At 44.9% G+C, this 21345-nt stretch overlaps 1 protein-coding gene across 1 annotated transcript in view; it reads right to left on the reverse strand.

Annotated features, from left to right (window-relative positions):
- The window catches only part of CALN1 (calneuron 1), a 360848-nt gene that overhangs the window by 6727 nt on the left and 332776 nt on the right, over positions 1-21345 (reverse strand). The window contains exon 4 of the mRNA XM_077141009.1: positions 5820-5976. Within this exon, the coding sequence (XP_076997124.1) occupies positions 5820-5976 (157 nt within the window). The remainder of the gene's footprint in view (positions 1-5819; positions 5977-21345) is intronic.

Here is a 21345-nt window from a genome sequence, read left to right on the forward strand (position 1 = left end):
ATGGTAGAGATGGAGGCTGGGGCCTCAAAGGAGTAAGAGAGCAGGAGTGAGGCTTGTATCCTTTCTGACTTTACTTTTGGCAAGAGGAAGGGGGCCTCCTCTATGGGTGGGTGTGGGGGCTGGTCCCTTCTCCACTGCAAAGTCTCGGGCTCATTATCTTGGGTTTGCTGGATGTTGGACAATTGTGTCTTACTTTGATGGCCCTGCTGTGGACCCAGGCATTGTTTAGCCTTTCTAGAAGCCTTTTACTTCTGGTTGACAAAGTCATCTCTTTTGGGGCTTTGCACGTAATTCTCAGTTCAGGGCTTCACCTCTCCCACCAGACTGGCTCACCTCACCCACCTGGGCTTGACTTGACCCAGGGCTGGCACAGGAGACAAGCAGGTTTGATCAGAGCCCCTTCTTAGGAGGGAGATGTGTCCTGAGAAAGAGAATCAGTCTCTTTCTAAGATGCCAGTGCCATGTGGAAACTGGTCACCCCATGGAGAGCAAGAGCTTGCCAAAGAATGAAGCTAACAGAGAGGAAGGAAGAAGGGAGAGAGGGGGTTGGGGGAGAGAGAGTGCAGGGGAAGGAGAGAAAGAGAGGAAGGGAAAGAAAGAGGGAGGGAAGGACAGGCATAGACAGAGTGAAAGTCAGAGAGAGGGAGGGAGAGAGAGGGGGAGACACACACACAGATGGACAAGAGAGGGAAGAGAAGGAAGGGAAGAGAAAGGAGATATATTGCTTTAGCTCTCTGAGTCCAGGTTAACTAAAGCTCATCCTTTTGAATCCCCTTATTATTTGATCTTTGTGGTTTAGAGAACCCTGGATTGGGTTTCTGTTACTTGCAACCCAGAGTCTTGACCAAGGACTCTTGGAAACTACGTTGTTGTCAATGACTTGATATTAGGAAGGAGTATGTCATGAGGAAGTCCCACATGCTGCCAGTCGGATCCCTGCCCCATTCTTCAAAAATGAGAAATTCCAACAATACATCATCAGCCACGTTTCCAGGAAATACATGACAAGAACAGAACTGGGGCAAGGAACTGCCTGGTTTTCTTTTGCTTTTTGCTTCTTTGCTAGATTTGCATGCTCACTAATGCTTTAGCCATTTCATGATTTCCCATAATCCTGATGAAGAAAACGAAGTTCTTAATATTTACTTCAGTGAATTACTGAAGTGAGCTAATACACAGCAAGGCGGGATCTGAAGCCATCCTGTCCTAAGCCCAGGGCAGCTTCTTAACCTTCACGCATAGTTATCAAAAACAGCTCTCCAGGCTCTATCCTATGTCTCAGAAGCTCCTCACTCCTCACCGTGGATCCAGAAAACTTACCAATAGGTTTGTAGTGAAGGGTCCTCAAAGAGAAGAAAAATTCCCTTCTGTCCAAAGCCCCAAATCTCTTTGAAAACTGTCTCCTCTCTCACCATGTGCCATACAACCTCAGCTCTACATTAACCTCTTACATCTACCCAAGGAGGACAGGTTTTGTTTCAGGAAAGTCACAGAGCCCCAGGTGAGCTGGGAGCAGATGGTGCAGCTGACATACCCTGCCCTTTTCATTTGGATGGGCTTGAAATACCCAACAGGCATGTCTGGTGGCGGGCGGGGCTCCCATCCAGCTGAGCGTTTGACAGCCTGACAGGGATGTTGTGACTTCAGCGGGGACAGAGACCTTGAATTTGGCCACAAAACTCTTTCTGACCTTGCATAAACCCGGGACTTTTGGAATCTGGATATGACCGTTCTTGTCCAATAATGTCTCCAAGGTCAACACCTCCAGTTGGCACAGAGCTGGGGACAGAACCCACACATCTGCACCAGTGACCTTTCAGGGGCTTCCTGGCCTGCTTTGTGAACTCCAGCACCTCCCCCTCCCTCCCCAAACTTGGCATTCATTTCTCTTGTCCATCATTCCCAGGTTCTGAATAGCACCGAAAGGCTCTGCTTGTGTCTTTCACAGAAACTATTTATTCCCCACTTGATGATTTCGCTTTACTTCCCTCTCTCATGCTTGTTGTCAGAATGTCTAGAAAAATCTGACAGCTGGTATTCCATTTACGGACAACACTTGGGGGATATGTCTTGAAAGGGCTCACACACAAATCTCGCTTTACTTCTACTCAACTTTCAAATATAACATGACTTCATCAGCGATGAAATGGAAAATGAGGGAGGTGGTTCTCTGCCCTTCTCCTTGTCTCTCTTTGGGGTTACGAGAAACCACCATCCAGGAAGGACCCTTTGACATGCCTTGGCCCAGGTAAATGGCACAGGGCAGGGTAGGGCTTTGTCAGGGGGACCTGGGTTCAAGCCCATACTCTCTATTTGATTTTGGACAAATTACCTCCCCTTGCTGAGATTCAGTTTCCTCATCCATAACTGGGAGGCAACACGAGTCATCTCACAAGCCTGTGCCAAAGTCGATACAACATGGTAGCAAATGCAAAAAAACTAAAACAAAAACAATAACAGAAACAAAAAATGCACTTCACACAGTGACCAGCAGCCAGTAGGTATGATGGACAGTTTTCTTCTGTCCCTTTCCTCCTGGATTGGATCAGCATGGGTTAAGCTGTAAAAATATTAGAAGCAAGCATTGTCAAATTTAATATATAGTATAATTTATCATAAGAATACTTAATAGGGATCAGGTGACAGGCAGACAGATGACTTAACCACAAGACTATTCAATTCCATATATGTCAGCAACTGGAACCAAATAAAAGATCAAATTTGTCTCTCGGTGTCATTGAGCTTATGGTTTCCACAAATAAAATGTCTTGTGATGAAAAGCGGACAAACTGAGGCAAAACATCTCCAAACCCTCTTTTTTATCATCTGGATGTCACCCAGGGGTTGTGGGTAGTGTAGAGCCAGTCATGGTTGATGCCACCATGTTTATTTCTCCCAATAATCAGAACCAGATACCGACACTCGGCTCCTGAGCCCATGAGCTCCTACAGAACCTGCCTCTGAATGGCCTCCTTTCCCTCCTGCACCTTCAAGTTTTCTTGCTCATCAATTCTTTCCTCTTAAGCCAATAAGGACAGGATTTCCCACCCCCATGGATCACTCAGTTGAGGGTGGAGAACACAGAGTCGTTGGCGAGCTCATCTGTGTAGTGGCATATTTTCTGGAGCGAACCCAGAAGGGTGAGAGGGACAAGCTTCCTTGGTGGAGAGAAGTAGAGGCATGGAGGGCTGATTGGGGTACACAGGTCTTAGGGACATGCCTCTCATCTCTGCCCTTCTCCCGTCCCTCTTTGGGGTTATGAGAAAGAGCTGACTTGAAAAGAACGGAGTTCCATTGCTTCAAAGAGATCAGGAAAATCACCTCATTCCTTCAAAAGTAGATGCTGGGATTTCCCAAGATTTGGAAAAGCCAACAAGGTGGGTGGCGGATTCCAAGATATAGTGGGAATGCGGCTGAAGTGGTGAGACAAGGCCTGTAGCTGGGCTAGGGGGCCAATGAGGATAGGGAGGAGGTGACAGTTTGGGAGGAGAAGAATGGGCCCGAGGGCTTGAGGCTGAGAGGAGGGTGAGGAGTTTAGGAGACGGGGCTGGGCAGCCGTGAAGTCAGCTTGTGGTGGAGAAGAGAGAGCTTCCAGAAGTGCAGCAGAGCCCTGATTGTGGGGGCCACAGGGGATGGTTGTGAGGAGGCCGGGGCTGGTCACAGAGCTTCGCAGGGGTGCTTTCAGAGCCTGTGCTTTCATCTCTTTCCAGGCACCTTTGCCCAAAATACAACCAGAGAGGCCCATTCCTGAACAGGAGAGGACTGTGGGCATTCAATACTTTATTAATGCACCAATGACTTCAATCCCATCCGAGACTGGGAAAAAAGCTTAAACCTGAACACAAACCAATGGGCTTGTGTTTGAGGCCAAATAGTGCTGGCATTAATAGATGTATACTTTTTAAATTTCTCTGACATGAAAATATGCAAAAGGCATTATGTATTCAAGGTCATGGAGGTCATGCAGGAAAGTGATGTGCTGATTACCAAATACTGGTTCTCTTAGTAAATAAGATGAATCTTAAAGCATTTAGCAAAGTGCCTGGCACTTGTTTATTGTCCCTCAAATAGAAGCTATTGCCAATGTTATATGTACTAATCGCTAAAACCAATCCAGTGAGCTGTCTGTTGGGAAACCTCTTTGGATTTTATTCATCTATAAGCTTTTGAGTAATAAAAAGGTCTTTCTTAGAGTCCAGATGACTTCCCAGTGTAGTCTGACCTTTTCCCAAATTGCTAAGACTGTGGCATTTCTCTGAATAAAACACCGAGCCACAAACAGAGGTTCTTGTGAAATATGGGAAACACATTTACTCTCCCATCCATCTCACGAGTGTTCGCTGACATGGGACAGGCTAAAGTCCTGACGCCTTCCTTGCTTGGACACTTGGTGTGGCAGCTAAGGAGGAGACGGGATGGGGAGCCCATCACTGTCCTCCCCACCCCTGCTCTCACCCCCAGACCCCCCATGTGTCCTGCTGGAGATGACATTGGCTGCGATGACCCCCTGCCCCTGCATACTCTCCAAATCAGGTGGCTGATGTCACAGCTCGGGTGTCACAAACGGGCCAAGGGAGCATCTGGACCATAACTGTAGTTTGCTTGATGAACACAGCAAGGCTTGAAATGGTAAGTTTGAATGTCTTTCTTAAATGTAGGATGTCGTTAGCAGGAATGTGTTTTGAAACTCTCTCATTTGCCCCAGTCTCCACTGCTCCCTCTGAGTATAAGCCATCGCCCTTATTCCTTGTACGCCAGTGTGGTTCAAGCCAGGTAGGGCTGATGAGAGCCCAGGTAGGAATGAAGAGTTGTGGCTGCTAAAGCCCAGTGCCCAGAGGCCTGGCTACCATGTGTACTTGGCCAGTTCTAATGCTGCAGCTCCAAGATCACATAACCAGAAGGGCTTCTGGTGTCGCTGTGACAGCTTCCCAACTGTGTATATTGATCTGTCTAAATGTCCAGGAAAAAATAAAAAGGAAAGAAAAGCTAGTTTGGCCTCTTTAAGTGATATCAGCTTTGAACAGATTAAAAATTGCTAGTAGCCTGCTATAGTGATTTAATGTAATTTAAAAAGAATTTCTGTACATCAGAACTGTTAAAGCAGCTCTGATTTTCAAAGTTTGAAGGAGGGATGAAATTATTCAGTTTTCTGGGAACTCTCTACTGGTTAAGGGAAAAGATGGACTTCTTTTTTCATTTTAATTTTCTTTTATGAGCCCAAGAAAAGCGGCCTCTCCTGAATGTCTTATTGGTCCCAAGAGAACCTCAATTCTTCTGTAACTACTTGGTCAGATTCATGAAAGGACTCTGGTCCTGAGCTCTTTGAGCCTGTGCCTTCAGAGAACTTTGAGGTTATTCAGTTCCCCGGAATCCCCGTGAAGTGGATGTAATTATCCTGATGTTTACAGATGAGGAAACTCACTCAGAGATGGCTCACCCCTTGTCCAAGGTTACACAGCTAGCCAGTGCACTCGAGCCAAGTCTGCTGTCAGCCTAAACAGACTTTTCCTACAAACCCAGGCAGCCCCGTGAACATCACAAAACCAGATGTCCAGTACAGACTGCAGAAGAATCCTTGGAAGAATGACAGAGTCCTTGGAGAACCTGCAAAAAATGCAGAGTTTGGGGGAGAGAAAAACAGAAAAACAAGAACAAAAACAAAAGCCACCGCATCTTTGCAAATAAGGATCTGCCAACCTCAGTCCCGGTGTTGGCATCCGTACAAGGCCAATGCAGCCCAGGAGACTGTAAAACATATTTTTCATACAGAGCGGGTAGAGACATTGGCCCAGGCAGAAAGAAAAGCAGTGGAGCCATACCTCCTTCAAACTCTGTTTGACAGTTCCCCGAAGTCTCGTTCAGGCTCTCCTCCTCATTGATGATGATGTTCTCGATGTCCTTCATCGTTAGGTGATCCCGGAAGGCGTGATAGAGAATGTGCTTCAGTTCCTCCAGAGTTATCCTTTGCATGTCGAACTGTGGAGATAAGGAGGAGTGAGCATGTGGGGGGCAAAGAAAGCTCGGGAGCACTGATGAGCAAGCCCTAGAGTTCCCTCACGCAAACTTGCCTCAGCTTTTCAGGATATTAGATGAGCAGTTTTCCATCGTGTTTGGCTCTCAGCATACTTGTGAATTTGCAGGGACTTAGAGGAAATACAGTGAGTGGAACAAATCCCCCTCAATTTAGACTCTAGGAGAAAAGATGCCACCTGCTAGCTTGATTTCCTACTCATCCAGCCATCTGCTGTCAACCCTCCACGTCCCGTGTACTTTGGAGTTGTGTCACACTTTATACAATGCATATGTTCTAAACTTTTTATAAATCTACCAAGGAACCAGCAATTCCCATCCTGCTTTAAGTCTGTATATTGTTCTAACAAGAGAAGATGCAAGTTCAAAGCCATTTTGGGGAGAAAGAGGAGCTGAAGGTGGTGTAGAATCCCTAATTCTGCCCTTCCTGATGAAGTCCTCCCCAACTCCATTTATATTAGTTTGGTCATGTGGCCAGATTGATGTCATGAAATGAGAGAAGAATTCACATATGCTGCATTCAAATGAAAGCTTCAAGAGCCACCATGTGGTCCTATCATTTGTTATTTTCCTTTGGCCATGAGAATGGCATGCCCCAGACAGGGGCTGTTCTTTTTGCCTTGATCCCAGAAGGAAAAACAAGGTGGAAAATACCTTGTCTATACAGGACAAGTAATGTGAGTGAGAAATACCCCTTGTTGTTACTAGCAGAGAGGTTTTGGGATGTTTGCTATTACAGCATAGCTTGGCCTAAGCCAACAATACAGACATTAGCAGCTGCAAGTAGAAGTCTACCATAACAAAAGTTTTAAAATGTGATCTATCAGTTCTAGCCCTGGCAGGAGGAAATAATAAAACTGCCATTGAAGGCTGGAAAGAGAGCAGTGCATGTTATACAGCAGCAAAACATTTGATAAAATCGTTTTCTGCAATAACTGTAGAGGACAGACACATCTTGAATGAGTTTGTGGCCTTAGGTAAAAAGTTTGAAAACAGCATGGTCTGGTTACAATTTATTGCATCTGACAGGGTACAACAAGAAAGAGATGAGCTCAGGTTTGCAAGCTGGGAATAAAGACAACCCAGAAATTCCAAGTCTCACATGGTTGAAAAATTTGATTGTTTCTCAGCTCCAACTAGTAAAAGATAAAATTGAGAAATGCATTAAATAATGATACAGCCCTATTAAAACAAATCAAAATGTCACTTGTTAAACCTCTAAATATGTTAAGTGGCCTTCTCAGGAAGTCTATTATTAGTATTAAAGAGAAGTATGTCTCAAAAACAGTTGTAGGTTTGGCTATTAGCATGAACATACTGGAATCTAATAGGTAAAAGACTAAGTTTTAGAGAGAACTGTACTGACCAGTTTGGATTAAAAATGACGCTATGCAGGACATGGCTCCCAGGGTTATACATCTCCCTGGCAATGCGGGACAGAATTCTTGGGATGTGCCGAGACCCAGCATCAGAGGATTGAGAAAGCCTTCTTGACCAAAAGGGGAAAGAAAGAAATGAGACAAAATAAAGTTTCAGTGGCTGAGAGATTTCAGAGTCAAGAGGTTATCCTGGAGGTTATTCTTATGCATTATATAGATATCCCTTTTTAGTTTATGATGTATTGGAGTGGCTGGAGGGAAGTACCTGAAACTGTTGAGCTGTGTTCCACAGACTTGATTCTTGAAGACGATTGTATAATGATATAACTTTCACAATGTGACTATGTGATTGTGAAAACCTTGTGGCTGATGCTTCTCTTATCCAGGGTATGGACAGATGAATAAAATATATGGGGCGGGCTACGGTGGCTCAGCAGGCAAGAATGCTTGCTTGCCATGCCAGAGGACATGGGTTCAATTCCCGGTGCCTGCCCATGTTAAAAAAAATAAATGGATAAAAATAAATAAATAATAGGAGGGATAAGGGGTAAAACAAATTGGGTAGATGGAATTACTAGTGGTCAATGAGAGGGAGGGATAAGGCGTATGGGATGTATGAGTTTCTTCCTTTTTCTTTTTATTTCTTTTTCTGGAGTGATGCAAATGTTCTAAAAATGGTCATGGTGATGAATACACAACTGTGTGATGACATTGTGAGCCATTGATTGTACACCTTGTATGGACTGTATGTGTGTAAAGACTTATCAATAAAAATATTTAAGAAAAAAAAGATACACCATGTCTGCAAGAACTTTAAAATGATCTTTGGGCTCCCAGCCTTCTCCAGGCAGAAGCAAACCTCATGAGCTACACAGGTCTCAAGTAGGGTGCATTATCCAATGCCCTCATTGGACAAGTCCAAGGAGAATAGTAGAGAATAAAGGAGCTCCCATGGGATGAATCTGAGAATCATGAAGAATAATGCAATCTAGAGCAATTACCAGGGAGTGAACAAGGATCTAATCAAGGAATATTCTTCACTCTCAGTTCTGTTCAATAGGATTTTAAAATTGCTATGAGCTCCTCACTGCTATGTGTCTCCCAGATTTTGCTTTCTGGGTAGGAATGTTTTTGCTGGTTGCCCTAAACCTCTTCCACCACTGTGTGTTGAGTGTGTGTGTCTGGGATGGAGAGGGGGTAGTAATTTGTCTTTTTAGTTCATATGTCTCCAGATCAAGAGGTGCCACCCTCAAGATTCATGCGTATCATGATATTCTGCATCTTGAGGCTGATGTTGCAATAGGATGGGACATTTGGGGCTCCCCCACGGGAAGTACATGAGTATATTTTGTGCCTGAAGGGAGGGAAGAGAATATTGATGGGCAAAAGTGTTGTCTGTAGATGGTAGCATTATTTCCAATTATTCGGTTCTCTTTCCTGTGAGAAGGTTCTATCTGCCTGCTGTTGACATAAAATTTTGGCAAAAGAAATGAGAGGGAAAGTGATGTATGTCAAGTCCAATGAGAGAGTCATTGGTCGGCTGCCATTTCTTTTTTCCTTCTGTCACAGAAACACTTCCACCTCATAGGGCTGCTCCTCACGTGGGATCCGGAATGAATGTGAGGGCAGACCCACAGGCAGTCCACAAAGAACATGCACTCTGAGACAGAGAAACACACCTCCGTTGTTAGCCACTAAAATTTTGGGGTTTCTGCAGTATAACTTAGCCAAGAATGTATGCAGAAATCAATGTTATAGATCAGTCTGGACCATGCTGAAACAACGTCCCAGACTTTTCTATTTTACTACTTGTATATATATAAGTCATATAACAAAGTAAATAACATATATACAAAAAAAAGGCAATAAATTTCACTGCAACCATTGGTTGTATAACAGATTTCAGAGTTTGGTATAGGTTATAATTCTACAATTTTAGGTTTTTCCTTTTAGCTGCTCCAAGACACTGGAGACTAAAAAAAATATGTCAATATAATGATTCAGCAGTTATACTCATTTGCTAAATCCTAATTTCTCTGATAAAACTCCACCTTTGTTTTACTACTTTCTTTGTAAAGCAATTCCTACCTTGCTTTAAGTGTGGACCTTGTTAACAAATTAAGCTGGGTTACGGAAACTTGCTGGAACATCTAAATGACTCAAGTTCAAAGCCATTTATATGAGTCAGAGAAATTGAAGAGGAGGTGGAAAGTGGATTTGTTTTCTGCATTAAATTTTGTTGACATAAAGAAGTGAATTTTAAGATACTTGCAGGGCTAAGCCATGGTATGATCTCCCTTTAGATTTCATAAAGGTTCAGAATTCACAGGGGTTTGGATGTCATGAGGTTGTTAATATGGGTGCAGGGAGACGGCTGGCCAAATGCACGGTGAAGTGATGGGCCTAATAGACGAGAACACTGGGCAGAGAGGAAGAGTGAAAAGATCAGAAATACTCACTGAGAAAATGGGTAACCGTATGAGGAAGATGGGTTTCCATTGAGGGAGTGGAAGACCTGGAAAAACCCAGACCAGCTGAGAGTTTTATATAGTTTAGCAATGAGGCGAAAAGAATTGGCTTGTGGGTATGAGGAGGAAAGGAAAGATGTAGATTTCAGAAATCCATAGTTTTCCTTTTATTTTGCTATCTGGGTCATGTTTAAGTGTTAGGATACTAATATCTAAACAGAATCAGTTGAGTTATATTCCATATGTTTTCAATATTATCTGACAGATAGAGCTGTCTCTTGAACATTTGAAAGAAACCATCACAAAACGATATGGATACGGTGTCAACAAGTATGTCTTCCATTAATTAGCAGTTCATTTAGCTTCTTCATTTTTCTTGAGTCAATTTTGGAAATTTGTATTTTTTTTCAGAAAACCAGCCACAGGATTTTCATTATTATTAGCATGTGACTTTTAAGCATAGTAGTTGCACAGTTTTACATTCTTCTCAATATTTGTTATATACCATTTCTCATTTTTAATTTTAGTTATATTTTTTCCCTAGGGTTGATTTTGTCATTTTACTGTTTTAGCAGATCACGATTAGAGAATGCAAACCATACAGCTTCTATTTTTAGTAAGCAGAGGAATTTTCCATTATGGTGTAGTCACTGTTGGGTCAATTATACAAATATATTTATCTTTTTAATTGCACTATATAACATAATTGTAATCTATAGCTTCTATAACCTTATTTTTTTGCACTACTTGATTCATCAACAACCATGAGTAACATATTAAAGTCTCTGCAGAGAATTGTCTCTCCATAAATTGTTTTTGTAGTCCTAATATTTTTTAATGAGGCTTTTGTTTTGTGCAAAAGATATTTATATATGAATTCGACAGATAGCTGTTGAGGAAGGATATGTGCCAAACACTGTAATGGGGATACAAAGGTAAATAAGACATAGATTCTACTCTCAAAGGACAAGCAAATGAGCAGTTTTAATTCGGCATGATGCGTGCTATGACGAGAAGGCACGAGGTGCCTTGTAGACACCTGGGAAGGGGACTGGGTCATGCATATGTGTGCAATCTAAGACCTAAAGGACAAAGAGGCAGAATTTACCAGGTGAGGATGGGATGGGCTTGGGGGTTGGAGGGCAACACGAAGGAGGGGGGAAGGGAATGTAAGCCAGAGGAGAGGCTCATCCCAAAGCTTAGATGTGTGAAAGAGTTGCATTTTCCTTGAAAGTCAATATGTTGAAGTTCTTCTGAATACTGCGAGAAGTCAGGAGAAGTGGTAGGGGATGAAGTAAGAGTATGGGTGGGGTATGCCATGGGGAGGAGCTTGGTTGTATATTTTGGGTACAGTGGGGAACCTCTAAAGGATTTTCATCAGATAAATTACTCTCCAGTTGGAGACTGAGAAGATTACCTTTGCTGGTTCAAGGGGCAGGACCACCAGATAGGAGGCTATGACAGCAAAGAGATCTAGAGACCATGGTGGGCTGTGGGGACAGAGAGAATTCAAGAGCCACATAGGGACAGGCTGACAAGACCAGATGGTTCATTGCATGTAGAGTGTGAAGGAGAATGAGCCATCAAGGTGATATCTGGGCTTCACCTTGGGTGGATGGGAGCAGAGGAAGAGCAGGTGTAGAGAGGATGATGTGTGCATTGGAGGTTCCTAAGGGACATCCCCAAAGAACTCTGCAGGAGGCAGGAAGATGAATAGATATGGAGCAGGGGCACCGATTTGGAAGTGATTTAGGTATAGGTGACAGTAGAAGTCACCAGAAGTGATGGTGCCCCCGGGAAGAGTGTAGGCAGTGTGAGAAAGCCCAGGAAAGGCATCCAGAGGCCATCGAGATGAGACTGTGGGCTGCCGGCTTCACAAGAAAGAGCGAAGAGTGCTGTCTAGCATTATGCCATCATTCCTTCAGAAATATTTAAGTGCCTTTTTTAATGCTTTTGGGAAAAAAATCATTTAATATCAACATGGTTATGCTTGTTTTCTTTCTGTGTAGATTTATTGGCTGTTTGGCTCTCCTTTGGTTTTTAAACTTTCTGTGTGGTTTTTAAAATTGTTTCTCTTACAAGGAGAATAGAGTTTAAGGCACAAATCTAATTTGAGTCTTTGCCTTTCAGTGGTGGAGACTTAATTCCATGTTCATATATTATTCTAAACATGTTTGGCTGTAGTTTTATTTCATCTTGTATTTTCTGGTCTTCAGCCTTCCTTATGCTTTCCTTTTGCCTTTTATCTTTTGTCAAAAGACCTTTATACATCCTCATTTTTACTATAAGAGTTATCCTTCCATTTATCAAATGCATTACTTAAACCATCCATTTCTTAAATTATAAAATTGAAAAAACTAAATTGCATGTTCTCATCCTCCCTTGTATGTAAAGAAAATCTGTACACCTTTACTTTCCTTATCTCTTATTCAAAACTTTTCAGTCTTTGTAAGTTTGATTTGAGATTTATTATGATACATCTACCATTTGCATCTTCTTCTAGAACAGTTCTTGGCATTTGCACTTAATTTCATAACAGAATCTATAATAGCAACTACTATTTTTCATTATAATTAATTGATTTCAATACTCATTTCCATTTTTTTATTACTGTCTCAATCCTGAATGCCTGATTTTCATCCAAATATCTGCCAGAGAAGTGTTAAAAATGGTTTGATAATGAAGCATTTATGAGCACTACATTTTCTGAGTTTTAATCTGATAATGCCTTATTATTATTATTATCTTTGCTTTCTCACAAAACAAACAACTAGTTTGGTACAAACTTCCTGAATGGCATAAACTTCCCCCCTCAAAGTTCAGTTGAAATTCTTTTGCTGTATATTCTGTTGTTTAATATGGTGGGGAAGCAAAGAGGTTATTTTCTTTGAAGATGATGACTTTTTTCCTCCTGGACACCAGTAGGTATTTTTTGTTACCTTGAAATTTAAAAAAAAAAAGTTTTTTCCATGCTATGTTAAGATATAAGTTTTACATTAATCTTGGCTTTTTTTTTTTTTAACACCAATGTCATTTTCTGCCTCATGACTGTTTCATGAAGACCATTTCAATTAGAGTTTTTTTCTCCTGTTCTACCTAGCTCCTTGCTCAGGAATGCTAATTATTCTTAAAATAGATTTCTATTCTTTGTTTTCATCTCTTGTCAAATAATTCTCATCTCTTTATTTTGTATTTCACATCACTAATTTCCTTTTGCACTGTTAATTCTGCTGCTTACTATCTTTGGCAAAGGTTTTAATTCTGCTCTTTACTTTTTTCTGGTGGGGAGGTGCCTGGTTCGGGAATCGAACCCGGGTCTCCCACATGGTAGGTGAGAACTCCACCACTGAACTACCCTCGCATCACCCTCTGCTCTTTTTGTTCCTTGCATACTCATTATTTTCGTCCACTCCCTATGTGCCCCAGATTGCTAAGGTTAACTGCTTTTATTTCATAGATCCAAAGTCTCTGGTGGCTCTTTTAGAGATGAAAGCACTCCAGGACATCAGGCAGGCATCTTCAATTTCCACAGGGAGCTGCTCCTCCCTGTCCCTTTCCCTTAGGCTGTGCTAAATTTTAATTAGTCCGATGTGATAGTTGATGCTGTTTCTGTTTGCTTATGTTTGAATGAGAAATGGGTATGCCACGTAGAGAATTTGCCCAGAGAGAGGACTGATGGAATATCCTTAGGTCCTTCCTTGTCCTGCGGGTTGCCAATAATTGGTGCCTGAGGTTTGGGAGTGGTGCGTGCCCATTCGCTCGGTTGGCAGCACGTGCAGGCATTCTTCAGGTTAGTTATCACCTCCCGCTCAGGAAGCACGGTTCTCAGAAGCAGAAGGAAAGTTGCTCATCCTTGCTCTGTCTGGCATCGTGGTTCCCAAAAGTATGGTTCCCAGCCAGCAGCAGCCAGAACTTGTTAGAGATGCAGACAGTTGGATCTCACCCCAGATCTGCTGAATCAGAGACTGGGGGGTGGGGACCAGCAGCCTGCGCCTTAACCAGCCCCCTAGGGGACTCTGATGCTCATTCGAGTTTGAGATCCAGCTGCCTATCGCAAAAGGGAGACCCTTCTCCCAGCACTTGCTGTCCCCCCTGGAGCTTCTCATGGTGGTGACTCGGCATGCCAGGACTCCCAGCTTCACTAGCTGCCTCATCTTACGGTGGGAGGTACAGCCTCTGAAACAGGTGCACTAACAGAGAGGTTGATGGGACACGCGGGGCAGGCAGCACGTGCAGCTCTGACAGGCAGAGAAGATTATTCTCTCAGGAGCCCCTTTAATTTTCTGTTCTGGGTCATTTCTGTGTCCTGGAAGTAGGTGAAAGCAGTGGAGGTGAGTCGAAGGATTTTCCCTGCCTTTTTCTTTTAGTGTGGCTGGAGGTGTGGGGTCTTTGTCCTCCCCTGACTCAGGGCAGGAGCGCCTGCTTTCCATTGCAGAGCCATCCTCTTAGTCCACCTCCCTGCACCGGTTCAGGGGTGGCCTTTCTTGGGGGGGAGGGGAGGACCATCAGTGCCTGCTGCTTCCTGTGCTCCTTACCAGACTCTTTACTGTAATTTCCAGCTGTTTATGTGGTGGTCTGTGCGAACAGAGGATGAACCCTTTGAGGGCATGTGTTGTGCCCATCACGCTGCTGGACAAATGTTAGCTGAATGAATAAATGTGAATCCTCCATTTGCTCCTAAACACAATCTTTCCCACCTGCTTGTCCTTCCCACCCAAACCACGCCCCTGAATCTGCAGAGAAGGCCGGGAGGAAAGTTCCTCTGTGCAAGGGGAACTTCCCGTGTTCAGATTCTCCTCTGCCATGTAGGTGGGAGAGAGGAGAGTAATTGCATTTTTTTTCCTGCTGTGCCAGGAACCTCAGGGGTGCCGGAGTCTCCAGCCAAGTCCTGAATCCTTGATAAGATGAAATGCCCAGCTGCCTAGAGGATGGCGTGCGCTGCCCTAAGCCGGCACCAAGAGGCCTTTGCATCCCTCCTTTGTCCCAGGCTCCTGCAGAGACTGGCCCAGCTGGGGGCAACGTCCTCCCGGACCAGATTTTAGGTGAATCCAGACTCATTTAAACCTTCACAGAATTAATTAATACAATGACACAGCTCTTCTTCCTTTGGAGAGATGGATGAATGGAATCATCTCCAGCATACTGCACAGCTCTAGTCTTTCCTCTGTCTGTGTACAGGAAGCAGTACCCTACCAAGACAGACAGCGACCTGCAGATGCGTGGGGCATTGCTGCCCAGCTGGGGAAAGGGATTGGTTCCAGGTGTGCCACGTCAGGACCCACTCAGCTGGGGCAGCTGGGCAGGATCTTGCGCTCCATGTGGTGGATGAATCTCATGCATTCACCTCTGTGTGGCATAAATAGATAGTCATCGTCTACGTGAATCCTGAGCCCCAGCGAGACAAGTCCAAGCAAGGTCGTTGGAGTTGTATAATTTCCCGCCAGAGCCTTTTCCTTTGTGTTTGCCCCATAAAGGCAATGCAGCTCCTCCTGCTCATAGGCAGACACCCCCCCTCCCAAGGGTGTGTCGTTCCATCTGCCCTCAGAGGGTGATCAGAAGTACTCTCGGTGCCCCCATGACCAGAGAGACTTCCAGGCCCACACAAGAGTCCTCCAGGTTCTGAGACTTTCCCACATAAAGTATTACACAGTGAGACTGAGACACAGGCTCAACTGAGCACTGTGAGACCCCCCGCCCCACCCTCCCCATGGGCGAAGAGGCAGATACACTTGGAGCCAGTGGGCAACACTGCTTGGGAAGATGAGTGGGTTGGTGCAAAGGAATGGAAAGTTGGTGAAGTACTGAGAAAATTCAAAAATCAAAGTAGGAAAAACAAAACAAAACAAAATGCAGATGCCAGGTTGTGGATGGATCCATGTGGACTCGGGTATGGCTTTCCTTCACTCAGTGTGGGGAGATGTGAGGACAGAGAAAGAAGGAGTAGGATGTAATTAAGCCCTGAAAGGAACCAATTCCAGGCTAGCGCTGCAATTGGCTCATAGCCCATGGTCCAGCCTCTGCAGACTCCCCCTGGAGGGCAGTGGTGATTCGGAGAAAGATGAAAATCCACGGTCATACTAGCACGAGGATTGAGCATCTGTTGACTTCCACAGACTGGAAGAAATTTTCCACTAGCTGCAAGAGCTGTGGAGCAGACATGGGCCTCAGTACCTGTGCCTGACACTGAAAAGCTCTGTTCTCTGAAAGAACAGAAACACCATTTGGAATGAAAGCAAGGGGGTGCTTTGACTCTAACCCCCACTCCTACCCAGTACCCTGGACCAGCACCCCTCCCAGTCTCTACTCTTACAACAGCTCCAGATCTCACCTGACTCCCTCCCACTCCCAGGACAGGCAGGAGAAGCACTGCAGAGTTTCTTCCCACTGCACACCTTGTGCTTGATGAACTGAAAATGACTTTGTTGTCCCCAGCTTCGCTCTCATGTCCCACAGTCCTCCCGAGGTGTGCACGGCTGCCCATGCCAGGTGTGACTGTAATGCCTTGAGATACCAATCTTATATTCAGCCTGGCCTCGAGCAAGCCAACAACCTGGGTGCTTGTTCACAAGTGCTATGCAAGTTTGAAACCATTGTGGACCCCAGAAAAGCCATGCTCTTTAATCCTCACTCAACATTGCTGGGTGGGAGCTTTTTGATTATTTCCATGGAGCTGTGACGCACCCAGTTGTGGGTGGTAACTTTTGATCAGATGGTTTCCATGGAGATATGACTCCACCCTTTCAAGTTGGGGTTGCTTACTGGAGCCCTTTAAGAGCGAACCATTTTGGAAAAAACTTCAGAGCCACCAGAGCCCATACAGCCAGAGACCTTTGGAGATGGAGAAGAAAAATGCCCCTGGGGAAGGCTTATGAAATGAGAAGAGAAACAGATATCACTATGTGCCTTCCCAGCTGAAAGAAACCCTGAACATCATTGGCTGTTTCTTTGGAGTTATCTTCCTCTGGATGTCTTAGATTGGACATTTCTGTGGCCTTAGAACTGTAAACTTGCAACTTACTAAATTCCCTTTTTAAAAGCTGTTTTGTTTCTGGTCTATTGCATGCTGGCAGCTTTAACAGACTAAAACAAGTGCCCAAATGAGGACGCTGTGGTCTTCCACAAACTCTGGAGGTGACACTGGCCGTGATGGATGGACTGGATATGGTGTGGCATCTCCAGTGGGTACTATCCCCAAGGAGCGGAGCCCAGGGTCACTTTGACTGCACCATCACAGAACCTAGGCTCCATGGAAGATGGGATTTCCCTGCAGTACAGCAAAAAGAGGCTTGCATTTCAATTTGGCGATGCCTTTCGAAGGAAAGAGGGTAAACCAGGGGACCTCGCCTGGAACTATGTCCAGGAATGGGTCCTCCAGTTGCAGATCTGGGAAGGGATGTCCACTGGGACCTGTCCATAGGGTGACCAGATGCCCAGCTTGCAGGCAGACTGTCTGGAAGCAGGTAGAAGGGGAGACTGGGTGAAAGGGGAGCTTCCTTTGAACCAGGTGCACTGGGAGCATGGCCTCATTTAAGCTTCAGCAGGGGTAGAGGCTACCATTTGCCCCATCTTACAGGTGAAGACCTTGGAGCTCAAAGAAATAAGAGCCAGCAAATGAGATGCAAGGCTTCTGTTTGTGAAACAAGGATTTAGCATGGAGTCATTTGTGCCTGTGTATCCTGTTCCCTCTCCAGCCAGCGTCTCCATTGTGTTGCTTTAATCTGAAGGTTGGGTTTGGGGCATGTGCTTGGCTCTCCCCAGTGCTTCTGTTGAAACTTGGACATATTCCTCAGTGACAGGAGTGAGCCAAGAGCCACTTCATTGCTGACTGTGATATTTATTTTCTCCTTATGCCTTCCTTTCGTTTATTCCACAAATACATATTTAGTACCTACTAAGCGCCAGGCACCATTCGAGGCACCAGGAATACATCAGTGAATGAGACAGACAAAAATCCCCTGCTCTCAGGGAGCATTCAGTACAGTCAGGGGAGATAGAAAATACACAAAGAAAGGAATAAAATGGGGTGTCAGACGGGCCAAGGAGCCAAGGGAAGCAGGAAGCCAGAAAGCCTCAGAGGTCTTAGGAGATGGTGGTGACAATTTTAAATAGGGCCATTTGGGAGGGTCTCTCTGAGAAGGTGACATTTGAGCAGAGACTCACAGGAGGTAAGAGTAGATCCATGCGGGCATGTGGGGGAAGAGCATTGGGGCAGAGGGAATGGTCAAGGCAGAGGTCACAGGACGGGAGCCTTGGGCAGGCTGGTGAGGCTGGAACACAGCGAGCTCAGCGGGAGGCAGAGGGCACAGTTTTCCACGATGAATATGCATCACCAGAAGAATCAGGAAAATCACACTTCTTTTGTAATTGGAGATAATCACTGTGCAGAAGTGCATTTCCCGGGGCAAAATTCAAGCTCTGGCCTCTGAGGACAGGTCAAAGGAGAGACCCGTCAGCAGTACTTAGCTCCCGATCTCAGTTGCCACTGCGACCTGGGGCTGCAACCAAAATAATAATTCACTCCGGGCTCAGCTGGGCACACTGGCCCAATGGGTACCTCTGGAGTGGACAGCCTGTGAGCATGCCGAGAGTCGAGTTCTCCTGCCCTCCCAGAAGCGGGTTTTGGGGACCACAGTGGTCTCCAACCTAAACCCCAGAATGTGTGAATGTTACTTTCTACAGCAAAAGGGGCTTGGCAGATGTGATCAAGTTATGAATTTCAAGATGGGGTGAGCCCTACATGGAATCGCAAGTGTCCTTATAAGAGGGGGATAGAGGGAGGGTTGGGGACAGAGGACGAGAAGGCCACGTGATGACAGAAGCAGGAACTTGAGTAAGGCACCTGAAGAGGGAGGAAGGGGCCACAAGCCAAAGAGGGAGGTGGCTCAATCGGAGGTGGAGAAAGGCCAAGAAACAGACTCTCCCCTTAGAGCCTCCAGAAGAGCCAGCTCAGCTGACACTGTGGGGATTTTGTTTATAAAATAAAGTCACTTTTCCCAAGAGTTCACTAGGCTCATGAGGAACCCGTCTCATCTCTAAGTATCTGGACATGGGATATGCTGTGGTAGGTTGGGGGCGCAGGGGACAGGGACTGGCTTGCCCAGTTGGGGACAGAGGATAAACCATGAAGGCCTCCTTCTAGAGGAGGCTCTAGTTCCTAGAAGGCTCTAGGAGGCTCTAGAAGGCTCCTAGAAAAGGCTTCCAAGAAGAAGCTGCCAGGAGGCAGGATGGAGGAGCCTGTCAGGCAGCCTGCTATATCCACACCTGGGGGACGTTCATAGCATCTGCAGTGTCTGAGAGCGATGAAATGGAAAGTTGGGAGAATGGGAAGCAAGCAGAAAGGGCACAGGAAAAATATTCATGCCTTCACAGTCACTCTTGAGAATAAAAAACTTGCAAAATTCCCCTTTGTACTTCCAGTGGCTGTGTGACCCAGTGAGAGTTACTTAAGTTCTCTGTTTCTTAGTTTTCCCCTGTGAAAACTGAGGATATTGATATTTGCATCGTAGGGTTGCTATGGGTGTAAAGCCCTTTCGAAAATGCTCAGTTCCTTGTACTTCATACATGTGGGTTCTTTGGATCTTTGTTTTGTTGTGGCCCACACACACGTGGAAAGTTAAGTGGGACCAAAGTCATTCAGTGGTTATCACAGAGGTAAGACTCAACGCCACACCCTTATTCCGAGTCCAGAGTTCTTTCATGGTACCTTCTGCACCAATAGAGGCAGTTCCAGAAATTGAAGTTAATCGGCTGAGTTCCCTGCCTCCCCATGCGGATATATGCAAAAAGGGGTTCAAAGTATTTGCACAGGGGCTTCATGGAAATGCCCCCATGTGCAGAGGGGCTAATAGACTTATCATCTAACACGGCTTCTGTCACTGCCTCGCCGGGTGTCGTTAGGCAGGTCACCTAATAACTCAGACTCTGCTTCCTCGTCCATTGAATAGATGATAGTAATAAAGAGAACAGTAATCATAAAGATACTAATGATGGTAGTAACATTGATAAAAGGAATATCTGCCTTTTCCAACAGTTAAGAGATTTTGTAAGTCATTTAAATCACTGTAATAAACAATGGAAGGTGGTATGAATATAAGATGTAATTTCGATAGGCCTGTTAATGATGTGATCTTCAATTTCATCTCTGTGTTTAGGCTCATTATAGCCATCTCTGCTCCAGGCTGGAGGCTGACCTTGGTCAACACATACCTCTGTCTGAGAACAGAGAGAGTTTTAAGCTCACGTGGCTAAAGCATCCCTGCTTTTTTTCTCATTTAAAGAATGTCAGTTAGGCTTTCAGGCTTCTCTCGACAGCTTCCATCTGGCATTAAGAAAAGCAATAAGAAGAGATGACATTCCATTACTTGTCTCATTCTGGTGAGTTCCTTTTGCTCCGCCCATGACCCCAACAAGTACGTCCTACTGAATATCTTCAGATTTAGAGAGGAAAGTCAATCTGATGTGGGTGGGTGGGGCAGTAAGGAGCCAAATAGCAATTGGCTGTAAATGCATATAAAGAAATGCAGATTTTCTCTGGATGAGTAAATGGTTGCCATTTGGATTTTCCTTGACTCGGTCTGCAACGAATGTGACCTTTCTAGACCTAAGCACTCTCTCTTGAAACATGGTCCCAGAAGGTGACCTGCTGAAAACTCTTATCCTAGATCCTTCATCGCACGGTCTGAGTTCCTAGGCACAGCTTCCTTGGCCTCACGGTCTCGTCCTGCTTATATCTTGCTCCTACAACTGACAGCTGCACCTGCCCACTGTCTTGAGTTCCTTAGAGGCCACCATGCACATGGCAGATTGAATCACGGACCCAAACAAAGTATATTATCTTAATCTGCATTTATGATGAATTCATTTGCAAACAGGGCCCTTTGTAGATGCCTTAGCAATTAAGGTATGATCCCATTTATGAATAGAAACTTCTAAGACCCTATCTAGGTGTGGCCAAACAGAATGAGGGGCAGGCTGTAGTCCATTTGACTGGAGGCATTAGTAAGAAGAAATTTGGACACAACCAGAAGAGTCAGAAGTCTATAGAAACCAGAAGAGCAAGAATGAAGACATCACCATGTACAGGAGGGAGAGATGCAAGCCAGGTAACTCCAAGGATGGTGGCAAGCCAGCACTAGAATGTTACAGAGACTTCAGGGAGAAGCATGGCTTTGCAGATGCCTTGCTGTTGGACGTCTAGCCTCCTAAACTGGGAACCAATCAATTCATGTTGTTAAGCCGTCCCCATTGTGTGATACTCATCATACCAACCCTGTTTTCTTTCCTCTCTGGCTTTTGCCTATTCCCTCAGCTGGAACACCATTCTCATTCTGCATGTCCTCCTCCAAACCAATTCTTCCTTTATATCTCAGCTTCTCTGACAAGCTGCTGGCAAGCCTTCTTGAATTCCCGGAGGCTGAATTTGCTTTCCTTTGCATAAGATTCCTGTTATCCCATGCCCAGATTTATCA

This window comes from Tamandua tetradactyla, chromosome 23, assembly GCF_023851605.1.
Source record: "Tamandua tetradactyla isolate mTamTet1 chromosome 23, mTamTet1.pri, whole genome shotgun sequence".
Taxonomy (NCBI): domain Eukaryota; kingdom Metazoa; phylum Chordata; class Mammalia; order Pilosa; family Myrmecophagidae; genus Tamandua; species Tamandua tetradactyla.